The sequence below is a fragment of the Schistocerca cancellata genome, chromosome 10 (genome assembly GCF_023864275.1).
Source record: "Schistocerca cancellata isolate TAMUIC-IGC-003103 chromosome 10, iqSchCanc2.1, whole genome shotgun sequence".
In the NCBI taxonomy this organism is placed as follows: domain Eukaryota; kingdom Metazoa; phylum Arthropoda; class Insecta; order Orthoptera; family Acrididae; genus Schistocerca; species Schistocerca cancellata.
The window spans coordinates 8,849,543-8,877,463 of record NC_064635.1 but is presented as its reverse complement, the minus strand read 5'-3'; the positions used below and the strand labels follow the sequence as shown (position 1 = coordinate 8,877,463).

General features: G+C 45.8%; 1 protein-coding gene across 2 annotated transcripts in view; it reads right to left on the bottom strand.

Annotated features, from left to right (window-relative positions):
- LOC126106484 (G-protein coupled receptor moody) overlaps window positions 1-27,921 on the bottom strand; it is a 501,560-nt gene that overhangs the window by 161,441 nt on the left and 312,198 nt on the right. For both annotated transcript variants that reach the window (XM_049912785.1, XM_049912786.1), the window contains one exon: window positions 16,982-17,129. In XM_049912785.1, the coding sequence (XP_049768742.1) occupies window positions 16,982-17,118 (137 nt within the window). In that variant the 5' untranslated portion in view covers window positions 17,119-17,129. The remainder of the gene's footprint in view (window positions 1-16,981; window positions 17,130-27,921) is intronic.

Genomic DNA, 27,921 nt, shown 5'->3' with positions numbered 1-27,921 from the left:
TACAGACGCGCCATTTTCGGTGTAGACGTTAATTTCTTACTCTGGCTGCTGTCTGTCTGCGACCTTTGGTGCGGGGTGAACAGAATGCTGCGGGCAGTCCATAACTTGTTCTCGGATGGCAGGAGGAGATGTGAAGGCATTACGATGCGCTTAGAGTGCAACACGGTGACCCGCCCTCATCGTGTTCAGTTGTAATCAACTAGAACTTTGGCGAAGAGTATGCCTGCTGTAAAGGGACATCCTCGTCTAACATTACTTTTCATCAATAGCAGTTTTCGATACCAGTATTGGTTTTAGAATTTCGGACAGATCAATATTACCTCAGCTGCTTTTCTGAAAACTTTCATTTAATTTTATACTCAATATATTATATTTCAAGCTAAAATTTATGAAAAAGAATAACTTTAATTTCGATGTTACAATCGATAAGTACTACCTCTGACTGCACAACTAAAGTTATTTTTTAGAAACGTTTGAAATTACAGATTATTTGGCATATTTCAAATTTCTATTACTAATTACGCAATCTAGTACTGTTTACTATGCTTATTTCCGCATTCATTTATGAAATAACAATCGAAATTAATAGAAATTCATTTGTCAAGAAATATTGTAAACCCTTTGAAATGTGGTTATTTTTCGCTGAGTGAGAGAGTAGTAACCATGCCTCTAATGTGATCGAACGTATTTTTTTATTTTGTGCGAACAATGTAGTGTTGACTTTGTTAACGTGAAAAATCAAAAGACTGTATGATATACTAAAATGTGACAAAATAAATTAGACTACTGGCCATTAAAATTGTTACACCAAGAAGAAATGCAGATGATAAACGGGTATTCATTGGACAAATATATTATACTAGAACTGACATGTGATTACATTTTCACGCAATTCGACTGCATAGATCCTGAGAAATCAGTACCCAGAACAACCATCTCTGACTGTAATGACGGCCTTGATACGCCTGGGCATTGAGTCAAACAGAGCTTGGATGGTGTGTACAGGTACAGCGCCCATGCACCTTCCACACGATACCACAGTTCATCTAGAGTAGTGACTGGCGTATTGTGACGAGCCAGTTGGTCGGCCACCATTGACCAGACGTTTTCAATTGGTGAGAGATCTGAAGAATGTTCTAGCCAGGGCAGCAGTGGAACATTTTTTGTATCCGGAAAGGCCCGTACAGGACCTGCAACATCCAGTCGTGCATTATCCTGCTGAAATGTAGGGTTTCGCAGGGATCGAATGAAGGGTAGAGCCACGGGTCGTAACACATCTGAAATGTAACGTCCACTGTTCAAAGTGCCGTCAATGCGAACGAGAGGTGACCGAGACGTGTAACCAATGGCACCCCATACCATCACGCCGGGTGATGCGCCAGTATGTCGATGACGAATACACGATTCCAATGGGCGTTCACCACGATGTCGCCAAACACGGATGCGACCATCATGATGCTGTAAACAGAACGTGGATTCATCCGAAAAAATGACGTTCTGTCATTCGTGCACCCAGGTTCGTCGTTGAGTACACCATCGCAGGCGCTCTTGTCTGTGATGCAGCGTCAACGGTAACCGCAGCCACGGTCTCCGAGCTGATAGTCCATGCTGCTGCAAACGTCGTCGAACTGTTCGTGTAGGTGGTTGTTGTCTTGCAAACGTCCCCATCTGTTGACTCAGTGATCGAGACATTGCTGCACGATCCGTTGCAGCCATGCGGATAAGATGCCTGTCATCTCGACTGCTAGCGATACGAGGCCGTTGGGATCCAGCACAGCGTCTCGTATTACCCTCCTGAACCCACCGATTCCATTTTCTGCTAAGAGTCATTGGATCTCGACCAACGCGAGCAGTAGCGTCGCGATACGATAAACCGCAATCGCGCTAGGTTACAATCTGATCTTTATCAAAGTCGGAAACGTGATGGTACGCATTTCTCCTCGTTACACGAGGCATCACAGCAACGTTTCACCAGGCAACGCTGGTCAACTGCTATTTCTACGGTTAAATTTCTCGTCTGTAGCACGTCATTTTCGTGGTGTAGCAGTTTTAATGCTCAGTAGTGTAAGTTAGCAACAGAAATTCTGCAACAACAATCGTCAGATTTATTTAGATCAGCTCAACCATGGGGACCTAAAATGTGAGAATTTCAGCTTCAAGAATCACACCCTTAGACAAGAATAACTGGAGCCAACCTACACGAAAAGCAAAATAAACTAGAAAGTTTATTGTAGTCTTCGCTCCTCTCAAACTTTTCATAAAAGACTTTGCTTATTGTAGACAATAACTGGAATTAGGAAGGAGGGGGGAGATTACACTGCCCTCACATTTCCGTGGAGACCTGCATCAGTCTCACATCTGAATGCCCCACAAATCTGGTCACGGCACGATTCGACCAGCTGGCCACGAGGTGAGGCCCGTTTCGAACTGATGGGTGCTGATAATGCTGTCTCACACGAGTACGCGGCATCTCCACGCCCTTCACAGTGATGACTCAACATCTGATGCTCTTCACATCCTTTACATACCTACCAGGCCTGGTAACGCCGCTAAACATGGACAACTCTAATGGGCTTTGTTGACCATCTCAGCAATGTTTTTGCGTATGCAAAACAAACATGCTGACAGAGAACTGAGAGTACAAATCGAACCACCTACATATCCACTGATGATGGGTATGTGTAGAAGTTACATTGACATCCAACGATTTATTCTGGGTGCTTCACTATTTTTTGTCATGCAGTGTGTTTGTGATAATTTCCACTACTGGTGATAAATCGATAGAGCAACGAGCGTGAAATAACTGGGAGTGACCCCCAGAGCGACCGAAAAGGAACCGATAACGTAGTAATGCAGTTACAGTCACAAACGATAGCGGTCGAGTTTCGGCTTGTTCTCACAAGGGAACCTCCCCATCGCACCCCTCTCAGATTTAGTTATAAGTTGGCACAGTGGATAGTCCTTGAAAAACTAAACACATATCAATCGAGAAAACAGGAAGAAGTTGTGTGGAACTATGAAAAAAATAAGCAAAATATACAAACTGAGTAGTCCATGTGCAAGATAGGCAACATCAGGGACTGTGTAGGCTCAGCAGCGCCGTGGTCCCGTGGTTAGCGTGAGCAGTTGCGGAACGAGAGGTCCTTGGTTCAAGTCTTCCCTCGAGTAAAAATCTTAAATTTTTTATTTTCAGACTACTATCTGTTCGTGATCGTGTGTCAATTATCGAAGTTCAGGCACTCACACATAATCAACTTCGCTCTCCTAAATTCCAGGACATGTTCAGATTTGCTTGGACATATGCAGGATTTGACGGTCTACACACGGAAAAATTTGAAAACGTTACAACATATGTTTTGACAGAGTACAGGGAAAACTGTGCGACTGTGAAACTGTTGCATTCATTTGTTGCAGTTTATGTGACAAACTCTTATGTTTTCATCACTTTTTTGGGAGTGATTATCACATCCACAAGAAAACCTAAATCGGGCAAGGTAGAAGAATCTTTCTACCCATTCGTCAAGGTGGGTCGACAACATATTCCTGTCATGTGACGCATATGCCGTCACCAGTGTCGTATAGAATATATCAGACGTGTTTTCCTGTGGAGGAATCGGTTGACCTATGACCTTGCGATCAAATGTTTTCGGTTCCCATTGGAGAGGCACGTCCTTTCGTCTACTAATCGCACGGTTTTGCGGTGCGGTCGCAAAACAGGCACTAAACGTATTGCAGTGAACAGAGACGACAATGAACGAACGGACAGATCATAACTTTGCGAAAATAAAGAAAGTAAAATTTTCACTCGAGGGAAAACTTGAACCAAGGACCTGCCATTCCGCAGCTGCTCACGCTAACCACGGGACCATGGCGCTCCTGAGCTTACTCTGTCCTCAGATGTTGCCTGTCTTGCCATTGGACTACTCAGTTTGTACATTTTGCTTATTTTTTTAATAGTTCCACACAACTTCTTCCTGTTTTCTCGATTGATCTGTGTTGAGTTTTTCAAGGCCTATCCACTGTGCCAACTTATAACTAAATCTGAGGGGGCTGCGATGGGGAGGTTCCCTTGTCAGCAGCTACGTCACGCACTCTCTGACAGCCAATGAGCGTTCAGTAGTGTTCTGAGCGCTCTGCGTCGAATGCCGCTGCCAATTTGGGAATCAAAAGTGATCGTAACGAGTTGTTTAGTGAGTTTACCTCCATTTGCTGTGATTCGTCACTGCTGATGGTGGTGGTAAGCGACAAATTCTCCACAAGCAAGCGAGAGACGTAATTTGCAGTAAATACGCTTTCTTCAAGCGCAGAGGACGCGCATGCGCGTAAAGCAACCGTCGCTTGGAACAGACAATAATGTAATACCCGTCCATGTCGAGAGCTGCACGAACCGCCATTATTCGTGGATTGTCAGACAATCAGGACTGTGGAAGACCTGTGTATTGAACATAAGCGTCACACACGTTCACAACAGCCGAGCAAATCCGCCATTGCAGAACATTGCCTTGACACCGGTCATCCTATGGAATACAACAACATGGAGATTCTGGCTTGCACGTCCAGCTATTTGGATAGCGTTATTAAGGAAGCTGTTGAAATCAAACTATCAAGCAACCTTGTAAACGGAGATGGTGGATTTTGTTTAAATTCTGCTTGGAATCCGGCTCTGTCTCTCATAAAAAAACAGAGGGACAGAATTAGTGCTACCTCACCTGTAGATTAATAGTCACTATCGATATTTATGATGTTGGTTACCTTTGGTTGTGTCTTGACTCTGCGGTTACTTGTTCCCCGTGTGGGATCTTCCTTGTTTCTCCTCTGTGAACCGAGGTATTAAATTCCCTTGCTCATTGCTTCCTGCTTGCAGTTGTGCCTTGAGAATGGCAGGGTGTGCTCCTGTCGAAATATCGGCGGTGGTCGATGACGTCACCCGGCAGCAAACCCGTAAGTTATTTGAACAATAAGTGACTTCCTGCTACTCGTTTGACCAGTTCTTCAGTACTGCTATAGCTGTTGCATCCTTACCAGGTAGTATGAATGTAGAAGACAGAGAATGCAAAGCCGTCACGTGTTCATTCTGCTGGCACACAACGACACTGCCGAGTTGCTCGACAAACTCTAGTGACAGCTGCTTCAGGAGAGGCGTTGTGCGTCGCAGAGAGGGCAGTCATTCCCAGGAGAATCAGGCAATGTGCTTCTCTCTGCCACATACGGGTACATCACACTGTATGAACACAAAAAATGTTGGAACAGGAAGGGTGAAGGCATAGAGTGGGTGGTTGTATCACCGAAAGTATCCCCCATCTCAAACTGCAAACTGGATCGCTGTTCGCCGATAGGCATGTGCGTGTCTCTTGCGTAGTGGCAGTTCTGGATTTGAGGTGTGGGGCTGATATTGACGTCAGCAGGTTTCGCCATATGGGAGCGGGATGGGGGAAGAGATGTTGACTCAGGAAATGAGGTTTGCCTCATACTAGGCGTTCCAACCACAGCTGTGGCCAGAGATGAATAATTTAGCTGCTGAGTCTGCACCCCTCTTCTCCCCTCTCCATGCCCTCTGCTCCCTCCGTGTGACACCGGGGACCGCTACTTATGATTCCAAACTCGCCAACCGCGTAAATCTCTGCAGTGTGCGAGGACTGCACTGCACTGCCCTAACTGGAGAGCACCATTTCAGGGTGCGAGGTGTGTGCTATACGCTTTACTATGAACAGACATCCGTATTCAGTTCCTGCTGGCTACGTACACGTCCCTAGGCTTCGTCAGCATCTCTATTTAGATGTGCGTACTGCACTTGGTGGCTCAGTGGTTAGTTAGTTACATCATCCATACACCGTTCGAAAGATTCTTTTATCAAAATAATTTACGAGTACGGGGGTTGCCCAGAAAATAATGCACCACATTTTTTCTTCAACAGTCCTTTTTAAACATAATGAGAATTGCACATACGAAAGAACGATGTTTTATCTACACACCCAAATTTTCCATGTAATCTCCATTCTGTTCTATGGCCTTCCTCCAGCGCGGAACGAATCTTTGTTCTGTGTGAATCCCCTCCTCATCGTCCTCAAAATGTCTTCCACGAGTGCCATCCTTTAATGGCCCAAACAAGAGGAAGTCCGAGGGGGCTGCAACATGTCAGGTGTGAAAGCCGTGTACGGTCTCCACGACCGCTGCAAATCGTCGATCTCCTCCGAACCGCCTTCTGAAGATCTCTCCCTCCGTGCCCAGCGACTAACTGTACTTCTGTCGGCACCAGATGCTCCACAGACTTTGGTCAAGCGTTTGTGAATATTCCCAGCAGTGTCTTTCTCTGCAGTGACAAATTCAACGACGGCACGTTGCTTGTAAAGTACCTACAGACGCAATTTTCAAACTGTCCCACAGCTACGCTATCTGTCGGAAGTGACTGAAACTTGGCGCGCTCACTCGGGAGACTTCAGATAACACACACGTAACGCTTCGCATTCGAGGCATTGTTTTAGACTGAGAAAAAAAATGCTGTGCATTACTTTCTGGGCAGCCCTCGTATGTACTGGGTGTTAAAAAAAGGTACGGCCAAACTTTCAAGAAACATTCCTCACACACAAACAAACAAAAAATGTTATGTGGACATGTGTCCGGAAACGCTTAATTTCCATGTTAGAGCTCATTTTAGTTTCGTCAGTATGTACTGTACTTCCTAGATTCACCGCCAGTTGGCCCAATTGAAGGAAGGTAATGCTGACTTCGGTGCTTGTGTTGACATGCGACTCATTGCTCTACACTACTAGCATCAAGCACATCAGTACGTAGCATCAACAGGTTAGTGTTCATCACGAACGTGGTTTTCCAGTCAGTGCACTGTTTACAAATGCGGAGTTGGCAGATGCCCATGTGATGTATGGATTAGCACGAGGCAATAGCCGTGGCGCGGTACGTCTGTATCGAGACAGATTTCCAGAACGAAGGTGTCCCGACAGGAACACGTTCGAAGCAATTGATCGACGTCTTAGGGAGCACGGAACATTCCAGCCTATGACTCGCGACTGGGGAAGACCTAGAACGACGAGGACACCTGCAATGGACGAGGCAATTCTTCGTGCAGTTGACGATAACCCTAATGTCAGCGTCAGAGAAATTGCTGCTGTACAAGGTAACGTTGACCACGACACTATATGGAGAGTGCTACGGGAGAAGCAGTTATTTCCGTACCGTGTACAGCGTGTGCAGGCACTATCAGCAGCTGATTGGCCTCCACGGGTACACTTCTGCGAATGGTTCGTCCCACAATGTGTCAATCCTCATTTCAGTGCAAATGTTCTCTTTACGGATGAGGCTTCATTCCAACGTGATCAAATTGTAAATTTTCACAATCAACATGTGTGGGCTGACGAGAATCCGCACGCAATTTTGCAATCACGTCATCAACACAGATTTTCTGTGACCGTTTGGGCACGCATTGTTGGTGATGTCTTGATTGGGCCCCATGTTCTTCCACCTAGGCTCAATGGAGCACGTTATCATAATTTCATACGGGATACTCTACCTTTGCTGCCAGAACATGTGCCTTTACAAGTACGACACAACATGTGGTTCATGCACGATGGAGCTCCTGCACATTTCAGTCGAAGTGTTGGTACGCTTCTCAACAACAGATTCGGTGACCGATGGATTGGTAGAGGCGGACCAATTCCATGGCCTCCACGCTCTCCTGACCTCAAACCTCTTGACTTTCATTTATGGGGATATTTGAAAGCTCTTGTCTACGCAACCCCGGTACCAAATGTAGAGACTCTTCGCGCTCGTATTGTGGACGGCTGTGATACAATGCGCCATTCTCCAGGCCTGCATCAGCGCATCAGGGATTCCGTGCGACGGAGGGTGGATGCATGTATCCTCGGCTAACGGAGGACATTTTGAACATTTCCTGTAACAAAGTGTTTGAAGTCACGCTGGTACATTCTGCTGCTGTGTGTTTCCATTCCATGATTAATGTGATTTGAAGAGAAGTAATAACATGAGCTCTAACATGAAAAGTAAGCGTTTTCGGACACATGTCCACATAACATATTTTCTTTCTTTGTGTGTGAGGAATGTTTCCTGAAAGTTTGGCCGTACCTTTTTGTAACACCCTGTATACACGATTACCGTTAACATTCACGAACATATTATTTTTTACTTGCGGAGCAACACTTAAAAAAAAACCAGCTTTATTACAGTCTACTAGTTATTAAATAAAATATCGTACATTAAATAGAAGGAGTAAAAGATTTTAGGTTAGATTTAATGCTTGCTTTACTTCCTGCCAGACATATTATGCAGTTTGACAAATAATAAAAATTTTTGTTGCTACATATTGACTCCTTTCTCAGCCACTAACTGTTTTAATAACGGGTAATAAAGGTCATTTTTTTCCTCTAGCATTGTACGTATGGATATCACTATTTTTCTTAAATTGTGATGGATTATTTACGACGAATTTCATTAGTGAATATGTGTATTGTGACAGTGCAGTTAAAATTCTTAACTCGTTGAAGAGGTACTTACGTGACTATTGTGAGTGAACACTGCGTATTATTCTTACTGCTTGCTTTTGTGCAATGAGTACTTTAGTTCTAAGTTACACCACAAAATCGTTCCATAAGACATTATGGTGTGGAAATATGCCAAATATGACGGGAGGCTGACTACTTTGTTTCCAGGACTAGGAATTATAAGAAGAGCAAAAGCATCTGATCTTATATTTTTGAGTAGCTAGGTAATATGTTTCTCTTAGTTCAAGAATTTGTAGCAGTCTACTCTGTTTACTGACTCTTGTACATGTGCTACATCAATTGCTTGTAAGACAATATGTTGTACAGAACTTAATGTACTGTGTTTTCTCAAAGTTTAGGGAGAGTCAATTTTCAGAGAAGCACTTAAGGGGGGATAGGACGTCAAACGAGCCGACTTGGAGCGGGAGAGGCACCACAGGACATTTTAATTTCCACTGTCTATACTTCTACAAATAAATTCATAAAACTTTGACAGCCTGACGAGGAAGGATTCAGGATTAATACTCATACCAGTGACAGCTCAAAAAGTAACAAAATACATTCTTTTACGTGTGAAATTTCATCATTTTTTCACTTACTACTGGCTGAATTTGTTGCTATAGGTACACTTTTTATTCCTAAGTAAGAGAGATTCTTCGATGAATTTTGTACAGCATACGAACCATAGTTATAGGTGTATGAAACTCTAGAATTTATTTAATTTATGAAAAACTGAATGAACTGTTACATTTTAAATTTCATGTTTATAAAAAACTGAAATTTTATACTTAATTATCTCAATTTTTATAACAGTTTTTCAATAGATTCGGAAAATTCTAGAGTTTCATTCACCTGTAAGTGCTCTTCGTATGCTGTGCAAAATTCATTGAAGAATCTCTCTTACTTAGAGCGTCCTTTTGATTGATTTCATGGACAGTGAGTCACGTTATAGCTGACGTACACTGTGAAACACTAACCAGAGTGAGACGTGCGATCCAAAATCGACGCCGCAGGAAACTGTCATCCGGCACAATCCCCCATCACTACAACACACGCCCTCACACCGTTGCCAAAACCAAGGAGAGAAGATTCAGTATGTTCGTTTGGAACTTTTTGAGCACCTTCCGTACAGTCCCGACCTACCACCAAGTGGCTATTTCATCTTATCGCATTTGAAAAAGTGGCTGGGTGGACAACGAATTCAAAACGACGATGAAGTGGAGACTGGCGCTACCAACTGGTTCAGTTTCCAGGCCCAGGCAGAGGGGTTAAAGAAGCTGGTGCAACGTACACAAGTGGGTAGATGTTAACGGCGGTTATGTGGAAAAGTAAAGTAGATATGTCGGAAACTATTACTGTCAGCAAAAACCTTTTATCATGAGGTTAGCTTTTTTTTTTGACCAAACAGACCTTAGTTTTGGAATACGCCTCGTGCAGTGTTGATGTAGTCTATAAATGGATATATGAAATCTGCAGCAAATGATAGTGGGCTGAGATGCTAAAAACTAACGACCTATTTCTTGTTAGGCACTAATTTATTTATGGGGAAGATTGGCGATCGTGACACGTACAGACACCGACTTACAAAAGACCGCAACGGAATAGAATGTCACCGCTCGGACGGCAGTTTCTCTGCACTAGACGTAGTGTAGACGTACTGGCAATTTACTCGGAGCAGCTCCGAACGGCTAGGTACGCTAGCGGTGTACGGAGGCTGTGAGAAGACAATAATGACACCGCCGAAGCCATTGTCCGTGCTACAGGAGAGCGGAGACGGTAACGCGTGGGGGGAGTCACAGATAAAGGAGCCAGCGGCGGCGGATGCATATATGTAAGGCGGAGGCGTTCATTAGCGCGCGTCTCATACATATGTACAGAACAGGGGGCCGCGTCTACAGCACAACGCGCAGTTCAGTCCTCCGTGGGCGCGTGCAGGCGACAGTGTAGCCTCCATTTGCATCGGTGCGTAGCCAGCCGGCTGTCTGGCTGAGAGAGCTAATTACTCCTCGGGAAGGTACAACCCGTTCATCTACATCTGCATCTACATCTACATATTATCCGCTCGCACACTCCGCACGCAGTCCTACAGCGCCTCGGAGAAGGCACTGCGTACCTTCGTTTGCTCGAATAGCGAATGGAGTAAGAGAAAAATGAACTCCTGTATCTTTCTGTACAGACACTGTCACTTGTTCGGTAATCACGCTAATTACTGCTAGGTCTCCGTTGACATTCTGGAAGCGCCTGTGAGTATGTGCGCTCTCTGATTTTCCGCCAAAAGAAACTCGATGACAGTTCTCTGCTTGCGACGCACCTCCCGTTTTGAAGGCTACGTATAGCTCCGCAACTTATCGGAAGTTCATGGAACTATAGGGGCTGAAGCGGGAATATTCGACGACGATGTTCGACAGTAAGTTCCACATTTTTTCAGCCGAAATTGGTCGAGAAAAAAAATGTGTTGCATTGCTTATTGATCGGCCCTCGTAAATTAAAATTTCGTGCATAAAGCTGGAGTTTTACTGCATAAACAGCGAGTATGCAGTAAGCGATCGGCGTTTCTCACCTCGTTATTTTGTGAGAGATGTCAGCAAGCAAGAGTTTCGAAAAGGTTGGAGGTTAAGTGCAAAGTCTGTTGGAAGTACCTTTTGCACGTTGTTCGAACCTACCGGTGGCAAATGGTACGGATCCCAAAAACTCGAGCAGTACTCAAGAATGAATCGCACCTGCATTCTATATGCAGTCTCCTTTACAGATGAACCACTCTTTCCTAAAATTCTCCGAATGCAAAAACAGAAATCTCAAGTCAACGCGAATGATCGACTTCGGTTTTTTTTTTTTTTTTTTTGGGTTTTAGGAAAGAGTGGGTCACCTGGAAAGGATACCGTATACAGAATGCTGGTGCGACCTATTCTTGAGTACTGATCGAGTGTTTGGGATGCGTACCAGATCGGATTGGAGGAAGACGTCGAAACAATTCAGAGGCGGGCTGCTAGATTTGTTACCGGTAGTTTGGAACAACACGTGTTACAGAGATGCTTCGGTGAGTCAAACGGGAATACCTGGAGGGAAGGCGACGTTATTTTCGAGAAACGCTGTTGAGAAAATTTAGAGAACCGGCATTTTAAGGTGACTGCCGAACGACTCTACTGCCGCCAACATACATCACGCCTAAGGACCATGAAGATAAGATACGAGAAATTAGGACACCCTCGCTCTATTTGCGATTGGAACAGGAGGGAAAATGACAAGTAGTGGTACAGCGTACAGTAACCTCCGGCAGGCTCCGTACGGTGGCTTGCGGATTATCTATGTAGATGTAGATGTAGATGTAGACCTATTTTTAATATGTATAATATATAAATTAATATGTGACATATAAGAGGGAGACATTACCAGAAATGTCGAAAAGTTGATTTACTTCGAAGTTTTACACAATACGTTTATCAACGTTTGGACTGATATGAGCCATATATTTTTAATATATTAATACATATGAAATATATAAAGCAGGAGAACCTGTCACCAAAAATCTAAAAAAGTACTCGACGGATTTACATCAAATTTTTACTCGTTACGGTTCTAAACATACCAAACAGGAAAGTTGTGTTTATGGCCTATCGGCTTATTACTAGAACTACTAAGAAATCTGAATCTGTAATGACAATAAGAAGGTTCAGGGTCAGGGAGAAGGGGAACAGAAGACGTACACAGGGGGGAAGGAAACTGACATAGAAAGTGGAAAGGAGAAGATGGAGAAAGAAAGGGGACAGGAGGAAGACGTGGATGAGAAGAGGCGGAGGGGGAGAAGGGAAGAGACAGGGGAGAGGAGGAAATCAGGGCGTGTATCCAGTTAGAAGTGTGCTTTCTGTTTTCTTTCTTTTCCACTTAACCAGACTGATGAGCCACACCAGGCGTAGCTGGGAGCAGCTAGTCTGACCTAAAGTATTTCCTTATTTGGGTATGAAATCGCAAACGTCTGCGCAAGACAGTAACTCGCTTCATGTTCAAAACAGATAAATCTTAAAATAAAAACACTGTAATTTCTCGGAAACTACTAATCGGATTTTGAAGATTGAAACGTCGTCGAATTGTCTTTTCTTAGACCTAAGACACGAGCTGTAGAAATGACTACAATTTGATTTCAAAAAAGGAAGTTGATACTCCTATGTCGGTAATTAACATAACTTTCAACAGAGACTGTACTCCATTTAGTCAGGAATTTATCACATTTCATGTAGGTGAATACAGAATTACTTATCTTAAACTGTTCAGAAAATGTTTGAGCTATGCCGCTTAAATGAATCACCATGTACGTCGAGTACTCCACGATGCTCTTCGCGAATGTACAGAAAAGTCGTAACGCCAGGTAACTGCGGCAAAATGCGCCAACACCTGCAGAGAGTCGATTGCTGGTGCAGGGATTCGCAGTCGGCTCTCAACATAAACGCACGTAATGTTCTGGACATCAACAAGCGGAAGCAGCCGTTGTCGATGGACTGCACGGTTGTCTAACAGTCACTGCAGTCAGTCTGGGATTGAGCATACGCAGCGATTAAAGTGGAATTACTAGATGAAACAATCGCACGATAGGCAGGTGCCAGCATTATTTGCTGGCAGAATCATCAGAAATCATAGTCTACCTACGAAGCAAGTAGCTTAAAAAATCCTCAGTCTATCTAAATTTGAATACTGATCGTCTGTCTAAGCATAAAACCGTTATCGCGAAATAGGGGGCAGAGTGTCACTGAAATGATACAGGATTTTGGGTGGACATCATTAAAACAAAGGCGTTTGTCATTGCGGCGGAATCTTCTCACAAGAATCCAATCACCAATTTTCCCCTCCGAATGCGAAAATATTATTTGAAACTGACCTACATAGGGAAAAACGATCACCATGATAAAAGAAGGGAAATCAGAGCTCGTACGGAAAGGTATAGTTGTTCGTTCTTTCCGCGCGCTATACCAGATTGGACTAATAGAGAATTGTGAAGGTGGTTCGATGAACCCTCTGCCAGGCACTTAAATGTGATTTGCGTAGTATCGATGTAGATGTAAGAATGATAGGGGAAATACGGAAGATACAAAGAAGAACAGCGCGTTTCGAGACAGGTTCGTTTACTAAGCGGGAAAGTGTCATGGAGATGATAATCAAAATGCAGTGACAGAAGCTACAACGCAGGCATCGCGCATCACGGTGTGGTTTCGCTATTAAATTTACGAGAGCGTGCGTTCGTGGAAGAGTCAACCAGTGTTTTCCCCCTCCTAATTACGTCCCGCGAAAATGACATGAAGATAAAACTACAGAGATTAGAGTTTGCGAGCAGTCGTTTTATAGGAGGGGGGAGGTGGGGGTGGGTTGTGGGAGAGGGAAGCAAGTGAAGTACCCTCCGCCATCCACCATTGGGTGGCTTCCGCGGAATACTCGCCATGTTCAGTTCGTAAATCCTTTGCTGAAGTTCGTTTGGATCCGAAGCAAAACAATTAATGTCATACGCAGATCGAAAGCTGGGTGAAGCTCAGTGCTAAATAAGTAAAAGGAATTATTCTATTGTACTATTACGAAGAGTTTGCATCTTGCGAATTTCACGTTTCATGCTTATACATTTTTAGTGCCTCAAGAACTGATGAAGGGACTGAAGCAAAAAAAAGTTCTTGCAAACTAGCATTGGCCGGCCGCGGTAGTCTAGCGGTTCTAGGCGCGCAGTCCGGAACCGCGCGACTGCTACGGTCGCAGGTTCGAATACTGCCTCGGGCATGGATGTGTGTGATGTCATTAGGTTAGTTAGGTTTAAGTAGTTCTAAGTTCTAGGGGACTGATGACCATAGATGTTAAGTCCCATAGTGCTCAGAGCCATTTGAACCAAACTAGCATTGCTTTTGCAAACAACTTTGTACGGAAAACATTGTGCAGTGCGTTCGTTGCTCCAGTATTGCTAAACGACGATTGTTTCGGTAGCTCACGGTGACAGTTTCACAGTGCTACAAACGGTACGCGAATCAAAAGTCCCCGTTTCGGTGTAGGACCGAAGATTGTTTTTCATTTTCGAAAAGGGGTGGCATTTATTCGTCGTTCTACTGCAGACTGCAGAGTGCGTCAGAGAAAGGCGGTGTAGATTTACTTGCAGGCGCTTTCTTCGTGCGTGAATGGAAATTACTATCGCGAATGATTGACTAGTGCTGCTGTCGTACAGTGAATCAGAGTGAAAGCAGGCGAATGTTTACGATAGAACGCCCTTAACGCCGCCGCGCACTGGGGGCATTTTTATGAGTCTGCGAGATGGATGGATCCGACTATAGGGAACGTCATACGCCTGCCTACGCGCGCAGGCATAAACACGTCTGCGCTCTTTCATTTCCATTGGAGATGTGTGTGTGTGTGTGTGTGTGTGTGTGTGTGTGTAGGCGCGACGCACGCCGATCGACAGACATTCGTTTCAGAATTACGAGCGTCGCCTTTCAACGCAGAGCCTGCTTGGGCTGAAGCGAGGGAGCCACGCTCCCGTACCGCTGTTCAACTTGGACAGGAAAGGAAATATTGCAGAGACACAAATACAGCTGTATGATCGACGTGTACACATCCATACACAAGGGGTGTCAGGGAGAGTCTAATATACTAGGCGCAACTGAAAAAGTTAGGCGTGTGGTCTCAGAAAATAAAGGAAACGAAGGTTACAAACAAAACACCTCCACTGGCTCCAGAACAATCATTATTAGCTACAACGCACCTCTGACAGGGGTCGTAATTGTAAACGAAACTGTGTGATCCTCGAAAGACCTTGATCACGCGTTGTTGGGTACGCATAACGTCTGCGAATGTTGGTGAAGAACGCTGCTTACACTGGCCTTCCGTATCTTCAACTTTACTGCTGCCATTCTCAAAGACAGCTGCCGGTCATCTGCAAGCACTCGTTTGACGTTGTGTGGGATTGTGCCGGTTGATTCAAGTGCGGTTCGTTCTTCACATGGTCGTTTCAGTCCCTAAAGTTTACTGGCTACTTCAACACCGTACACTTATACTAACGTTACGTGAGTCTCCACCGCCGTGTCTTCTAATTTGAAGCAAAACTTAACGTTAACTTGTTGCCCCATTGAGCGCTCCCTTTTGCAATGACGTCAGTGTGACGGAAGCTTGTGGTTGGCCGGCAGCTGTCATTGAGAATCAAAGCAGAAGAGCTGAATATAAACGAGGACAGTGTAAACACTATTGTTCACGAATGTTCGCAGGCGTTGAGGGTACCCAACAATGTGTGAACACCGTGCTTCGAGTCATTCTACAAGGAGTGTTTGCCGACATTTCCAGCAGCTCTGCAACCGATCGGTGATTACTTTGAAGGCCAGTAACGGTACTGTGTTTGTACTTATGTTTCCTCTGTTTTCTGAGACCACCCTCGAACTTTTCAGACGCGCCTTATATAAAAATTAATACTGTATAGATAACTAAACTTAAATTGCTTTTGTCCGCAGCTCGTGGTCGTGCGGTAGCGTTCTCGCTCCCCACGCCCGGGTTCCCGGGTTCGATTCCCGGCAGGGTCAGGGATTTTCTCTGCCTCATGATGACTGGGTGTTGTGTGCTGTCTGTAGGTTAGTTAGGTTTAAGTAGTTCTAAGTTCTAGGGGGCTGATGACCATAGATGTTAAGTCCCATAGTGCTCAGAGCCATCAAACTGCTTTTTTGCCTGGTTCACATATTTCAGTATGGTTACTGCACAACCTAGGTTTCGGGTTATAAGCCCATTTTCGAGTAGGGTTATAGCCCGATACCTAGGTTGTGCAGTAACCATAATAAAATTTTTGAAACAAGGCAAAAAACAATGTTCGTTTAGCTAATTTACAGCGTTCCACCAAGAACCTGCAATTGATTCAATTATACTACTGTATTTGCTTGTTCGTCTTCTAAGTGTTCCCACACCATTTATGCGATGGCGATGAAACTGTGCAATGAAACTGTGCTGCGACGGTTGCGAACATTCCTGAGGGGGTAAGAACCACACACCTGCCGCAGGAGTGCGGGTGAAAAGGGAGCTCTCGTCGTTGCCAACTAGCTCATTAACGTATATTCTGATACTAACGGTTCTGTAACACTCCGTTTGGTTACGTTCGATGAATTCGCCCGTGAATGACGTCCACATAAACGGATGTGACTATTTGGTGCATGCCATCAACTGTACACAATTTTCAGGGTCCCATAGAGGCAGTACGTCATTGCCTTCCTCCCACCAGACACGAATAGAGAGGTGGCCGTTTGTGCTATGTCGGTGCCTCGTACTCGTGAAGTTGGGCTGTATATTGAAATGCAAGGGAAGGTGATGAATCGAAACGAAATCTCATTTGGAACAGACAGTGTAGTCCCCTCCAGTTGGGGTGTCCTCCAGATGCATTGTTTTCTGGGCAAGGCGCGCTCTTTGGGTCAGGAAGTCTCCTGCAAGCGATTTCTGAGAGGTTCAGCAGGCAGGCCGCTGCTGGAACTCACCTGGGCGGCGCCAGCGTCGCGTTGACAGACCCCGCCGAGTCGTCCCCCAGTGCGGAGTCGCCGTCCTGCTGGAGGCCGGAGACCAGCGCCATCGTCAGCTCTGGAGGCCTCTCCGACCACGCCGAGCTCATCTCCATCCCAGCTCCGTCTGGAATAGTAGGGGGCGAGCGTCAGTCTGCTAGGCTGCTGCTGCTGCTGGTCTAGCAGGAACGTTGGTACCGTGTTTTGAACAGTACCTGTAAAATCGCCACTTTCAGTTTTCATTTGTAATGTTACTTTATTTCGCAAATCAGTTATCACTGAAGCAATGCAAGGGTGGTGTAAAGTTACCTCTACTGTCTGTGGCTTGTGGATTCGGCCGTCTAATGGAATCTTTAATTAAATATTTTGAACTGGTCTGGTATATCTAACGTAAATACACTCCTGGAAATGGAAAAAAGAACACATTGACACCGGTATGTCAGACCCACCATACTTGCTCCGGACACTGCGAGAGAGCTGTACAAGCAATGATCACACGCACGGCACAGCGGTCACACCAGGAACCGCGGTGTTGGCCGTCGAATGGCGCTAGCTGCGCAGCATTTGTGCACCGCCGCCGTCAGTGTCAGCCAGTTTACCGTGGCATACGGAGCTCCATCGCAGTCTTTAACACTGGTAGCATGCCGCGACAGCGTGGACGTGAACCGTATGTGCAGTTGACGGACTTTGAGCGAGGGCGTATAGTGGGCATGCGGGAGGCCGGGTGGACGTACCGCCGAATTGCTCAACACGTGGGGCGTGAGGTCTCCACAGTACATCGATGTTGTCGCCAGTGGTCGGCGGAAGCTGCACGTGCCCGTCGACCTGGGACCGGACCGCAGCGACGCACAGATGCACGCCAAGACCGTAGGATCCTACGCAGTGCCGTAGGGGACCGCACCGCCACTTCCCAGCAAATTAGGGACACTGTTGCTCCTGGGGTATCGGCGAGGACCATTCGCAACCGTCTCCATGAAGCTGGGCTACGGTCCCGCACACCGTTAGGCTGTCTTCCGCTCACGCCCCAACATCGTGCAGCCCGCCTCCAGTGGTGTCGCGACAGGCGTGAATGGAGAGACGAATGGAGACGTGTCGTCTTCAGCGATGAGAGTCGATTCTGCCTTGGTGCCAATGATGGTCGTATGCGTGTTTGGCGCCGTGCAGGTGAGCGCCACAATCACGACTGCATACGACCGAGGCACACAGGGCCAACACCCGGCATCATGGTGTGGGGAGCGATCTCCTACACTGGCCGTACACCACTGGTGATCGTCGAGGGGACACTGAATAGTGCACGGTACATCCAAACCGTCATCGAACCCATCGTTCTACCATTCCTAGACCGGCAAGGGAACTTGCTGTTCCAACAGGACAATGCACGTCCGCATGTATCCCGTGCCACCCAACGTGCTCTAGAAGGTGTAAGTCAACTACCCTGGCCAGCAAGATCTCCGGATCTGTCCCCCATTGAGCATGTTTGGGACTGGATGAAGCGTCGTCTCACGCAGTCTGCACGTCCAGCACGAACGCTGGTCCAACTGAGGCGCCAGGTGGAAATGGCATGGCAAGCCGTTCCACAGGACTACATCCAGCATCTCTACGATCGTCTCCATGGGAGAATAGCAGCCTGCATTGCTGCGAAAGGTGGATATACACTGTACTAGTGCCGACATTGTGCATGCTCTGATGCCTGTGTCTATGTGCCTGTGGTTCTGTCAGTGTGATCATGTGATGTATCTGACCCCAGGAATGTGTCAATAAAGTTTCCCCTTCCTGGGACAATGAATTCACGGTGTTCTTATTTCAATTTCCAGGAGTGTAAATAGTCCCTGGACAAGGACTATCCAAAACACCTGACCCTACCATTTTATCAAAAATATAGCCCAAGGTTTGAGCACCGGTGAACCCCGTTTATATGCGCGCGATTTTGAAATACACTCCTGGAAATTGAAATAAGAACACCGTGAATTCATTGTCCCAGGAAGGGAAAACTTCATTGACACATTCCTGGGGTCAGATACATCACATGATCACACTGACAGAACCACAGGCACATAGACACAGGCAACAGAGCATGCACAATGTCGGCACTAGTACAGTGTATATCCACCTTTCGCAGCAATGCAGGCTGCTGTTCTCCCATGGAGACGATCGTAGAGATGCTGGATGTAGTCCTGTGGAACGGCTTGCTATGCCATTTCCACCTGGCGCCTCAGCTGGACCAGCGTTCGTGCTGGACGTGCAGACCGCGTGAGACGACGCTTCATCCAGTCCCAAACATGCTCAATGGGGGACAGATCCGGAGATCTTGCTGGCCAGGGTAGTTGACTTACACTTTCTAGAGCACGTTGGGTGGCACGGGATACATGCGGACGTGTATTGTCCTGTTGGAACAGCAAGTTCCCTTGCCGGTCTAGAATGGTAGAACGATGGGTTCGATGACGGTTTGGATGTACCGTGCACTATTCAGTGTCCCCTCGACGATCACCAGTGGTGTACGGCCAGTGTAGGAGATCGCTCCCCACACCATGATGCCGGGTGTTGGCCCTGTGTGCCTCGGCCGTATGCAGTCCTGATTGTGGCGCTCACCTGCACGGCGCCAAACACGCATACGACCATCATTGGCACCAAGGCAGAAGCGACTCTCATCGCTGAAGACGACACGTCTCCATTCGTCCCTCCATTCACGCCTGTCGCGACACCACTGGAGGCGGGCTGCACGATGTTGGGGCGTGAGCGGAAGACGGCCTAACGGTGTGCGGGACCGTAGCCCAGCTTCATGGAGACGGTTGTGAATGGTCCTCGCCGATACCCCAGGAGCAACAGTGTCCCTAATTTGCTGGGAAGTGGCGGTGCGGTCCCCTACGGCACTGCGTAGGATCCTACGGTCTTGGCGTGCATCCGTGCGTCGCTGCGGTCCGGTCCCAGGTCGACGGGCACGTGCACCTTCCGCCGACCACTGGCGACAACATCGATGTACTGTGGAGACCTCACGCCCCACGTGTTGAGCAATTCGGCGGTATGTCCACCCGGCCTCCCGCATGCCCACTATACGCCCTCGCTCAAAGTCCGTCAACTGCACTTACGGTTCACGTCCACGCTGTCGCGGCATGCTACCAGTGTTAAAGACTGCGATGGAGCTCCGTATGCCACGGCAAACTGGCTGACACTGACGGCGGCGGTGCACAAATGCTGCGCAGCTAGCGCCATTCGACGTCCAACACCGCGGTTCCTGGTGTGTCCGCTGTGCCGTGCGTGTGATCATTGCTTGTACAGCCCTCTCGCAGTGTCCGGAGCAAGTATGGTGGGTCTGACACACCGGTGTCAATGTGTTCTTTTTTCCATTTCCAGGAGTGTGTATTAAGTAAGCAAGCTGTCGTATGCATACCAAGTTTTTCCTTGTGGGAGGTTCACAGTCGAATTGAAACACATTCATGGTCGCCTCCGACTACTGTATCTATTTTTAAAATCCTATATTGGAATTTCGGCTTAAAGGCATTTTCCGGTGGGACTCGAGTGCTAAACACGAAATTTCCTATGTGCGCTGCTTGGAAACGGCTACATGTCGTCACTGTCATCGCGAGCTTCAAAACTGAGGCACGAAATTTACGTTTTGTTGCTCTCGAAAATAGCTAAAAGATGAAGCAATCAAGGTGCCCACCGTAGCATAAAAAATTTAAACATTTGTCGCTGTGATCATTATCCACAGCGAGCATATTGTTTCTTATTGTAACATATATTTCCATTGATGCGAGGATAGTATTAAGTTTACGGAATCTTTGAATCTCTCATATTATACGCGTCTACCGTGCATTTATTATTTTTATTCTTGTTGTTATTATATTAGTGGCATAACCGGTTCCGGGTTACCATGTCCGTCTTCAGATGCCTAATATTTTCATTTAGACATATGTTTTGATCAACAGCATGACGTCTGCTCCTGCACTGCAGAACAATATTTGCGAATTTAGTGACACATTCTAAGCTGTTTTATTAACAAAAAATGTGCAAATGTGTGTGAAATCTTATGGGACTTAACTGCTAAGGTCATAAGTCCCTAAGCTTACACACTACTTAACCTAAATTATCGTAAGGACAAACACACACACACACACACCCATGCCCGAGGGAGGACTCGAACGTCCGCTGCGACCAGCCGCACAGTCCATGACTGCAGCGCCTAAGACCGCTCGGCTAATCCCGCGCGGCTTTTCATTAACAAAAACACGCTTAAATGCTCGTATTGTGATGAGTCGAAATGTGAAACGCCCTATGTGTCAAACATCACACTTTTGTCAGCTGAATCAAAATAACCATCTTGCCGTTTCTTTACATAAACTTATTTCTAACCAAAAACCTGACAGGTATTCTTATAAAAGTACAGAAGAGAATAATGCTGCTCACCTGATCACTGTAAAATATGGGACAAATCAGAAAATAAATCTGGTGCGTTCTAGGCGTCATACAAGAGAACTAAACGCCACTAAGGAAGTTTTTGTTTAAAGTGCTGTTAAGACGAAGGCTCTGCGTTTTATTTATGATAAAAGAAGTACAGAAATGCAGCAGTGATGTTTCAACTAGTGGAACTGTAGTCAACGAAAACCATTTCCCACGTTCATTTAATTTTTTTTACCAGAGAATAACAAAATTTGAGAGAAAATATCTGTGTTTTTTCTTCCACAACTCCATTCTTGAGATCAGATGTTCCAAAGTTTACTGTAGGTCTCCCTGTGCAGTTCGTAAGGATATCTCATAATGTTATCCAGGCATAGGTTGCTTTTGTCTGTTGACTTCTCCAACATATTTCTACTATTTTCGAAACCCAAACTATCCTCTTCCATTGCACAGGTGTTTTATTCATTCAAACTAAAGCTTACATTGACTCTGCTTACCACGCAAACTGTGCATCAGCTAAATGGAGTAGACCTCGACGCATGGCATGTGGAAGTCCTCTGGCCAGTTTCATCCAATCTACGCATTTTCCACACGAAGGTATCTTCTCCGTCTGAGTGAACAGTAGTCTCTTGGCGTGCAGCGTGTGTCGCCCCATGTGAGTTTTGTCACACTTGTTCGTAGAGACACACGTGCCATGTGTGGGCGAGCATTGTACTGTTGAAAAATGGCACGAAGATACCGTCGCACGAGTGCTAATAATGAGGACACTGACGTCTATGACATCCAAAGGTTAGCTTCGCTGCCTCGGGATCACGGGGTCCCGGGTTCGATGCCCGGACGGGTCGGGGATTTCCTCCACCCGAGGACTGGGTGTTCGTGTCGTCCTCATCATTCAGGAAAATGGCGTGACTGGACTGTGAAAAAGACTGGGAATTTGTACAGGTGCTGATAACCGCGTCATTGAGTGCCCCACAAACCAACCACTATCTTCATCATCGTCATCATCATCATCATCATCATTGCCATTCTGCCGTCAGTTTCCTCAGTCACCGCCAGACGTGACCCGAAGTCATACCCGATGGCTGCTCACACCATCACGCCAAGTGGTATCACCGGGATGCCTCTTGTAACGTTTCCTGGCAAACTCACACATTAACAAACTGAAATTTATTTGTACCATATACGCCACTCTGAGCAATTTGTATATAATGTAATTATTTAACAAAAAATATTATTGAATTTTGCGTAAAAGACATTTGTTATTATTGTAATATTTTTTGTAGTAATATTCTCTCTGTATTTAGGATGGTAATATTTCTATATTAAATATGTAATTGCGAAATGTGTCAATATCTGAGATAAGAGATGTGAAATTCAGTCAGAGGAAAATAACGTCGTGAAATTACAAAGAAATGTTAATAGTCAGCAATACTATAAAAGCACAATGCACTATGTATTCTTTGGTCTTCCTCGTTTAGAGCTGAAAGCGGTAGGAAGCTGTATCGATATTTTTTGGTGATTGGGGAGACGTCATTTGTCTGTATCTAGATTTAACCGCCATTGAAGGAGAAATTACGAACTAATGTGAGTTGAATTATTGCTTGATCTAAATATATCAGAATTTATAAAAAGTGTGTATTATTAATGTAAATTAGCTTGCCCATGTCATCTATAATATTTCTTTAAAGAGTTTTCAGCATTTTTTAGCGGTGTTGCTGGGCTGTGCCGCGACCGATCGATTTGCAGCGGCGGCACATTTAAAAAATTGTTCCGCTAAAGGAAAAATCAACCAAACCCGTAAATCGGGAACAGATAGATAAACATTAACAGTGAACTAAGAGAATGTTCTTCTTTTACAGCGATCCAGAGACTGACTGAGATTTAAAAAAAAATAGTTACACATTTGTGCATTCTTAGACGGATAGTTAACATTGAAATTTAACAATTTTGGTTCTTTCAAATAACTTTAATGTATAGCGAAGTAGGTTTGATCGGTGGTAATTAAATGTTGGTTTGGTAATAATTAACCATTTTCTGCTAATAGTGATAATCTTGTGTTCAAAAGCTGACGCCGGGAAAGAATTCAGTAAAAAATATTTAACAAAAAAAAAATCCACTGCATTTAGAAAATGTGTGCCAAGGCCGAATGATGTAAAGAATTTAATTTTCAACCAAATATTCTTAATCAGTTAATATGAGTTCACGTAATTTGTAAATGTACGTAATTCATTGAAAGTGAAAAGTTTTATTACCACACGTAAATAAGAGAGAGGTTGTACAACAAAGTTCTCACGCAAAGAAAGTAAGGTAAAGAAAATTAACTTATAAAAGTAAATGAAATTCTTTAACGAAATTTATACACAGTAAAATTTCGTTAAACTCTGCAAAAGGCTGGAAGGTTGGGACATCTCCGCAGTTTGCCGCCGTAATCAAGGACGATGGTTGTCCGGCAAAGTTTGGAGAAGAGCGACCCAGCGCCGAAGGCAGCGCGACGCCATACGTGAGCAGTGGGTGCTGCACGGTCAAGGTGCTACCACAGACGCAGCCGTTAGTCGTCTGGTGTTAACGGCGGCCTACACACCGGGACGACAATTCGCTAGTCCGACTGCTGCTAGTTTCCTACCAATGGTGCGGCATTGCACAGAATGTTGTAGGGAGTCAATAGCTTGTTCTAGTATTTCAGGCGCAGGTGTGAAGTGGCTACGACGCGCTTTGTGGGCAAAATGGCGGCGAGAACGTTCACGGCGGGTGTGCGTGCCCTCTGCTTCCCCCTGAGACCCGACATTTGGCCACTGTCAGAGGGGGACGTCCCACACGTTTCGACAGGAAATGATGCCACCTTTGTCAGGTGATGATAACTTTTGCCTCACACGAGTACGTCTCCTTCACAGCGATCACTCAACGTCTGACACTAATCACGCCTCTCATTTAGCATACCAGGCCTGGCAGCAACGCTAAATACAAACAATAATGCACTGCAGTGGCCGTTCTACCTGTCACAGGTCTAATTATTTGCATACCCGCTGATGGTGTGTGCGTGTGCGAAATTACACTGACATCCGACCGTCTTTTCTGTGTGCTCAACTTTTTTTGTCAGCTAGTATACTGACGGAAAAAAAATCGCAACACCAGAAGGCGTTGTGAGACATAAATGAAAGTTGGTAGGCGTGTTACTACACTACTGGCCATTAAAACTGCTACACCACGAAGATGACGTGCTACAGACGCGAAATTTAACCGACAGGGAGAAGATGCTGTGATATGCAAATGATTAGCATTTCAGAGCATTCACACAAGGTTGGCGCCGGTGGCGACACCTACAAAGTGCTGACATGAGGAAAGTTTCCAACCGATTTCTCATACACAAACACCAGTTGACCGGCGTTGCCTGGCGAAACGTTGTTTTGATGCCTCGTGTAAGGAGGAGAAATGCGTACCATCACGTTTCCGACTTTGATAAAGGTCGGATTGTAGCCTATCGCGATTGCGGTTTATCGTATCGCGACATTGTTGCTCACGTTGGTCGAGATCCAATGACTGTTAGTAGAATATGGAATCGGTGGGTTCAGGAGGGTAATACGGAACGCCGTGCTGGATCCCAACGGCCTCGTATCACTAGCAGTCCAGATGACAGGCATCTTATCCGCATGGCTGTAACGCATCGTGCAGCCACGTCTCTATCCCTCAGTCAACAGATGGGGACGTTTGAAACACAACAACCATCTGCACGAACAGTTCGACGACGTTTGCAGCAGCATGGACTATCAGCTAGCAGACCACGGCTGCGATTACCCTCGACGCTGCATCACAGACAGGAGCGCCTGAGATGGTGTACTCAACCACGAACTTCGGTGGACGAATGGCAAAACGTCATTTTTTCGGATGAATCCAGGTTCAGTTTACAGCATCATGATAGTCGCATCCGTGTTTCGCGACGTCGCGCTGAACGTACATTGGAAGCGTGTATTCGTTATCGGCATACTGGCCGGTCACCCGGCGTGATGTTATGGGGTGCCATTGGTTACACGTCTCGATCACCTCTTGTTCGCATTGACGGCACTTTGAACAGTGGACGTTACATTTCAGATGTGTTACGATCCGTGGCTCTACCCTTCATTCGATCCCTGTGAAACCCTACGTTTCAGCAGGATAATGCACGACCGCATGTTCCAGGTCCTGTACGGGCCTTTCTAGATACAGAAAATGTTCGACTGCTGCCCTGGCCAGCACATTCTCCAGATCTCTCACCAACTGAAAACGTGTGGTCAATGGTGGCCGAGCAACTGGTTCGTCACAATACGCCAGTCACTACTCTTGATGAACTGTGGTATCGTGTTGAAGCTGCATGTGCAGCCGTACCTGTACACGCCCTGCAAGCTCTGTTTGACTCAATGCCCAGGCGTATCAAGGCCGTTATTACGGCCAGAGGTGGTTGTTCTGGGTAGTGATTTCTCAGGATCTATGCACCCAAATTGCGTGAAAATGTAACGACATGTCAGTTCTAGTATAATATATTCTTCCAACGAATACCCGTTTATCATCTGCATTTCTTCTTCGTGTATCAATTTTAATGTCCAGTAGTATACATCTGAAAGAAGCTGTCTATTTCTATCTGGCGGCAATCGCGTAAGAGTGGCACCAGTAGCATCACTACGAGGATGCAAATCAGGTTTGCTTTGAATACACGCTGTCAGGGTCGTGAGCGTTAGTCACCTTTGAGATTGGACGTGGTCAGCTGATGTTAGTCAAGAATGCATTTCAGGCGACAAAGACGCGACGGGCAGACCACCGTGGCTCTGGTTGTGGCCGGAATTAACAGAGGCTAAACGCGGAATTGCAGTTGGAGGTAGACGCATCGGACACTTCCTCTCGGATATGCTTACGGAATCCGATATTCCGAGATGCACAGTGTCAAGAGTAGGCGGAGAATAGCACATATGAGGCATTAACTCTCACCACGGACAACGCAGTGCCTATCGGCCTTCACTTAACGACCGAGAGCATCTGGGTTTGCGTAGAGCCGTCGGTGCTAACAGACAAGAAGCAACACTGCGTGAAATAACCGCAGAAATCAGTGTGGGGTAGGGGGGTGCAGCGAAATTTGGCGTTAATGGCGTATGGGAGCCATCGGCCGACGGGGGTGCCTTTGGTAACAGCACGAAATCATCTACAGCGTTTCTGCTGGGCTCTAGATCATATCCGTTGGACCCTAGACGGTTGGCAAACCGTAACCTGGTAAGATAAGTCCCGGTTTCTGTCGGTAAGAGCTGACGGTACGGTTCGACTGTGGCGCAGACCACACCAGCCACGGACCCAAGTTGTCAACAAGGTACTGTGCAAGCTGGTGGTGACTCCACAATAGTGTGGACTCTGTTTACATGAAATGGACTGGGTCGTCTGGTCCAACAAAACTGACCACTGACCGAAAATGTTCATGTTCGGCTTTTGATACCGTTTTGAAGCCGTGCCTCACAAGCGACTGTTAATCAAATTGCGTGCATGTGGAGTATCGTCTCAGTTGTGTGACTGGATTCGTGATTTCCTCTCAGAGTGGTCAGAGTTCATAGTGATCATCGAGTAGAACAGAAGTGATATCTGGCATTCCGCAAGGTAGTGTCATAGGCCCTCTGCTGTTCCTGATTTACATAAATGGTCTAGGTGATAATCTGAGCAGCCCCCTTAGATTCTTTGCAGATGACACTGTAATTTACCGTCTAGTAAAATCATCAGACGATCAATTCCATTTACAAAATGATTTAGAGAGATTTCCTGAATGGTGAGAAAAGTAGCAATTAGCACTAAACAAAGAAAAGTTCGAGGTCATCCACATGGGTACTGAAAGAAATCCGATAAATGTTGGGTATAAGATAAATCGCACAAATCTAGGGGCTCTCAGTTCGACTAAATACCTAGCAATTACAATTACGAACAAGTTAAATTGGAAAGACCACATAGATAATACTGTGCGGAAAGTGAAATAAAGACTGCGCTTTGTTGGCAGAGTACTTGGATGATGCGACAAACCCACTAAAGAGACAGCCTATATTACACTTGTCCGTTCTCTGCTGGATAGTTGCTGCGCGGTATGGGATCCTTACCAGGTAGGATTGACGGAGGACATCGAAAAAGTGCAAAGAAAGGCAGCTCGTTTCGTGTTATCGCGTAATAGGGGTGAGAGTGTCACTGATATGATACGTGAGTTGCGGTGGCAGTCATTCAAACAAAGGCGGTTTTCTTCGCGGCGAGATCTGTTTACGAAATTTCAGTCACCAACTTTCTCTTCCGAATGCGTAAATATTTTGTTGACGCTCACCTACGTAGCGAGAAATGATTATCGTAATAAAATAAGACAAATCAGAGCTCGAACGGAAAGCCTTAAGTCTTCTCTTTCCCACGCGCCATTCGAGAGTGGAATGGTAGAGAAGTAGTATGAAAATGGTTCGATGAACCCTCTGCCAGGCACTTTTTATGGATGAAATGCACCATGTCATCCGGCCACAGTTGCTCGTGATTGGTTTGATGAC